Here is a 5,000-nt window from a genome sequence, read left to right as displayed (position 1 = left end):
AGTGCTTCGGTCAAGGGCGGCCCTGATGAAAGTGAATTCGGCGGAAACTTATTTCAAGGCCAAAAATAACGTAGATTTATAATAAAAACGTACCTGTATTGGTTTAATGAGGTAAGACTCTAGAGTTCCCGAATGCTGATTCTTAGGATTACGAGCGTGGAGAAAGTCGAGTAATGCGTGATTTGTCCCTAAAATAAAACCGCAAATAACAATAAAATTATGTGGAGTTTAGAGCGAATTCTCTCTAATGAAGGGGGCGTGACTCAGGGATAAGTGGCTGGATTTGAAAACGGGTGCTTCCCGCTTGAAATATCGGTCTCTTCACCAACTGACTTTGTCTTCGTTGGTTCCACATTCATCTCCACCCCGTTTCGTGAATAGCAGGGTGGATGTGGTCGCCTTCTTCCAGTTGGATATTCTTTCTGTGTTTAATTTGATTTTGTTAATTCCTATTCAAGGCTTTGAACCTAAACGAGAGTCGGAATATGAAATGAAGAAAGCTCTTCCTACTGTTCTCTCTAAACAGCAAATGCACGGGAGGAGAAAATGTTGAACGGGAAAAGTTGCCGAACGATTTTCTTCAAACTTTGCCTGAATGTTCCCTCCTAATCCCTGTTTTGAGAACTACAATAAAAAAGATAAGTAACCATACCTGCTTAAGAGATATAATGGGCCAATCTTACCCCATTGATCCCTGTACTGATACTAATCACGCGCGTTATTTCATCGGCTCAAGGGTACATTTTGCGGTAGCTAAACGAGAGGGTTTTTAAAGTAACACTTGAACACCTGATAGGTAGAAAGTCTAGAGCATATGAAACACTGTCTTATATAGTTTATTGAAAAATCACTCAACTTAAAACGAAGTCGACTCAAAACGTTTCTCGGGTCGTTGTTTTCAAGATCATCATTTACATCCCTGGGTAAGGGGCTTTGTGTACGTTTTTAGCCATATCTCTTTTTCCTTCCAATAAATTTTTTAATTTTTTTAAAAATTTATTTCAAGGGGATAATTTGTACACCAAAATGATCCAATAAAAAATATAGGTCACCGTGCTCGTTTAAGAGTAAAACACCATCGTACCTGACTATCTCGATTATCGTAGATCGAAACAACGAAATTCGCCATGTTCTCGGAATGCGCGGGCTTATTCGCAAAAAAATATGGGTCATTCACAACTTCTCTCACGTGTTTTGAGAACTGTTTCGTCGTGTATGATCGACTTTCGCCATATTTACAAGTCAATGTTGTAAATTTGCCCAATGTATAAATATTGACACGTCATATGCGCAGTATAGGATGCGCAGTGCAATACTTAAGAAGCACCTTAAATCACTGCTAAACCACCGTGACAAAGATTGTATGAAGAAGATGATTGTTTAGGTTCGACTCCAGCAGAGGAGCATTCGCATTTTGTTCTGAGTAGGGTATCCCCGCGTCACCATCGGAAAAAAATTCGTCTAATATCTTCTTCATTACATTGCAATAATGCACAATTTCGACATTTTCAGTCATAGCAATACAGCAGGAGGAATCATATATTCAGTGGTAGAGCATCCCGACCAATGGGTGGTTTTCAACTAAACTCGATACTGAGGTGACAATGGTGTAATGTACAAATTCTGATGGACGAACAAAAGAAGCCCATGAGAGATCTATTATTTTCGTCCACCTACATGGCGGCGATGACGTCATATGAAAACCCCTTTTTATTGGGAAGCCGTGGGAAGCCTGGAAACTGCATGCTTTCAAACAAAAGCAAAGCAAGCGCTGACGAAAAATAGTCGGCACTACGAGTAAAGATAAAAAAGGATCGCGCAGCCCACCTGATTGAAGCAGTTCCACAACTCGGGAGTGACTTGAGCAAAACGCACTGTACAACTTAAAATGTTCAGTGTAGTTGAAAAATATCTCTCCAATGGTATAGATAACGTTCTGCAAAGCAAATGAAGACCTCTTATTGCGGTAACACTGGACCTTCTGTTTAAGGGTCGCTTAGGAGAAATTTCCTCTCGGTTAACAAGATTTAAGGTTCACATTTCAAACAGGTTGACAATCAGGCATAGGTTGATGCTAACTTTGACTGTAGCTCTGAATTGGCTTCCATGAAGTTTTTAAAACTTTGCCGATAGTTCTACCTCAGATTGCTAATTACTAATCTACAATAAAAAATGGGGGTCACCGAGTTCATTTTTGAGATATAAGAAAGTACAGACGAAATGCAGGAACGAGATACCAAAACAGCACCAAAAGAGGTGAAGGCTGTTCAGTCGATGTTATTTCTACAAGGACCTTCCACTGCACCAGAGACTATTGTAGTTCTCCCTTAAAATGTTACCATACAGGGGAAGAGTTCAATGTGATCGAACTAGTAACCGCATGATCATTGGTTGAATCGCTGTTGAAAGAACTAAATCGAATTTTTTATAGGAATGCAAGCGCGTCTCTATCCATGTAACATTTAATAGCAACGCTTACCTTCCGAAGTTCTCTCCACAGTGGTCGCTTATGCCAAATTTCCACGAAATCGTTCTGAAATCATTTCAGTCCAATTTTCGACCGAAACTCACCTGGAATTGTTCAATGGAACTGAACTCGTGAAAGCAAGTCTCTGATTCCAAAGGTCTTTCAATTTCCTGGTGAAACTTCACTTGAAATTTTAATATTTCGTGAACCGTTGACGCAAGGGCTTGGACCTCCGAGTGCGGTATAAAATTTTCATCCTTCATGGGATCAAGATACCGCTTTAGTAGCAATCTCAGATCCTGTAACATAGAATGAACTCTCAGCGTCACGTCAAAACCCTCTCTTCCCCAATTAAAGCCGCGAGTCAAGTTGTAAACTCAGGGGCGGATCTAGAGGGAGGGTGCAGGTGGTGCTGACACCACCTCCACCCCCCTCCCGAGATGACCTGCAGCTTCCTAATACAACTGGTATTCTGCAAGACTTAACAAGAAACACGTCACCAGTCAGCTACACCACTCCTAAGAAAAATCCTGGATCCGCCCCTGAAACTCTTGCTATAGACAACAAAGGACATAAAAGGGTATTCTTTGTTTGCATCCACTACGTGATGAAACGGCCATGTTGGTGAACCAAACAACAGAAAATGGCCCCACTCAAGTTTTGCATAAAAAGAGAGTCAAATTCCCAAAAGACATTTTACTGCATTGTTCTGTACACCAATATGGCCGCCGTGACCTCAGATGAAAACCATCAATAAACCAGTTCGGAGTTTCAAGAAACGAATGTGCGCGTCGGGATAAAAACAAGCATATAGGTGTCTTTTTTGTTATGGTAAATAGCTGCAAGAATCTGCATTAGAAATCTTTTGTTTCTCTTTTAACATATGCTTGCTTTTATGCCGACCCGCCGACGTTTTCACATTTGAAGTGTGTTTCAAATAAGTCTTTACTACTCCGACTGTAAATACTTTTATCACACATAACATGAGAATTTTATTCCATAAAGCTCATTTGTACAAATCTATACGCTTTATTTTCACATGTGGAAAAGGCTTATACAGCCAATCAGAATGGCGTACAGCTATTTCACATGCGGAAGTATAACCAATCAACGATAGCGTAAAGGCGTTTCCATGCCAATCACTCGGGCATTTCGTGCAAATCGTACTTTGTTATTGAATTAAATTAAATTTGCATTTGGTTCTATTGTTAGTGAGTTTTTGTTTCTAATTTGCGTTCAGAAAACTATTTTAATGAAAATTCTCGTCTTCTCGTCTTATGTGTCAAAAACCCTCACTCGCTTGTTCCTCGCTCGATAGGGTTTTTGACACAAACAACTCGTGAATAAAACAACGTACGCCCCACTTTCTATGACGTAAACTATATGTACTGGTTCTGTTTTTTTTTGAAAATGTTATATTGCCCCGCCTGAACCTCATAAATAAATTCATTTTATCAAATACCTTTACAACGAAAGTGGGCCATGTCAAGACACCGAGGGCCACACCCCACAACGTTTCCGACTAAATTAATTCTTTTACTTCCCACAGTTTTTAGAAGAGACAATGTGAGACTTCTTTTTCCAGAGAATGACGATATACTATGATTTCGGATATTTAAAGGCCTTGGGTGTTGGTTCTGCATCGTTGTCCAATCCGTTGCCCTACTAACTTAAACAAATTTAAAACTTTTATGTCTGATGGGGCGCACGTAAGTCATTTAGTATACCTTAACGTACGATCTTTCCGTATCCACAAGTTCGATGATAACTTTTCTTAGTTTCTCTGCCTGACTTAGTTGAATGTTTTGCTTTGGTTCCTCGTCATCTGAGTACTCAATCTGCTGTCTACAGAACAACGTTACCTGTTCAGCTGTCTGTGGAAAGTCAACAAACAAACAAACAATTTCAGTATCGTTGAGTTTGAATTCAACTGAAACCAAAACCAACTCCAACGACAATTCCTTTTCAAAGGTCAAAGAAATGACCGAACAAACACTCCAAAAGCCCAAAAACACTGGAGAGAAGAGTGCTTAAAAGTTGGGCATTTTTCTTGACGAGCTTCTTCATTTTTTGGGTGAATTAACTTGCCTTCCCAAGACGTCCAAGCACAACTTAACTTTTCCCTGGACAGAACTGACTGGCCAGATCAAGCATTTGGAAGGACTAACTGTACAAAGCTTTCACATGAACACACTTCGAGGATGACAAGTACTCCTCCAGAATAATACGAGGGATTATTATGCAAGTGTTCCTTCAAATTGTTGCATTTTCTTTGCAAACTGACGGGTCTAGTCGGCCAGTTCTGACAAAAGGAAAGCGCCCTCAGTGATCCTCCATACTTCAATAATATGCAACCCCTCCATGCAACCATGATATGCAGTGAGAGCCTTGATATCTTATGGATCCTTGTGACGTTACTTAACTTACCTGAAGGAGTTCGTCCACAGTTTTGGTGGGATTCGCTTCGGGACTATAAGTTTCGTCGTGTTGGCTTGTTGTGACAATGCTTGAGCTGTCTACACTATCTTCATAT

General features: G+C 40.2%; 2 protein-coding genes across 2 annotated transcripts in view; one reads left to right on the top strand and one right to left on the bottom strand.

Annotated features, from left to right (window-relative positions):
* LOC137988531 (uncharacterized) overlaps positions 1-5,000 on the top strand; it is a gene marked incomplete at its 5' end in the record, with an annotated part of 670,231 nt that overhangs the window by 402,381 nt on the left and 262,850 nt on the right. The window lies entirely within an intron of this gene.
* The window catches only part of LOC137988488 (protein still life, isoforms C/SIF type 2-like), a 74,751-nt gene that overhangs the window by 32,282 nt on the left and 37,469 nt on the right, over positions 1-5,000 (bottom strand). Inside the window, exons 9-13 of the mRNA XM_068834489.1 lie at positions 4,895-5,000; positions 4,195-4,341; positions 2,572-2,766; positions 1,828-1,936; positions 94-188 (exon numbers count right to left, since the gene is read on the bottom strand). The exon at positions 4,895-5,000 is cut by the window's right edge and continues 1 nt beyond it. Of these exons, the coding sequence (XP_068690590.1) occupies positions 94-188; positions 1,828-1,936; positions 2,572-2,766; positions 4,195-4,341; positions 4,895-5,000 (652 nt within the window). The remainder of the gene's footprint in view (positions 1-93; positions 189-1,827; positions 1,937-2,571; positions 2,767-4,194; positions 4,342-4,894) is intronic.

This window comes from Montipora foliosa, unplaced genomic scaffold (assembly GCF_036669935.1).
Source record: "Montipora foliosa isolate CH-2021 unplaced genomic scaffold, ASM3666993v2 scaffold_420, whole genome shotgun sequence".
Classification (NCBI taxonomy): domain Eukaryota; kingdom Metazoa; phylum Cnidaria; class Anthozoa; order Scleractinia; family Acroporidae; genus Montipora; species Montipora foliosa.
This window is presented reverse-complemented; position numbering and strand designations above follow the sequence as displayed.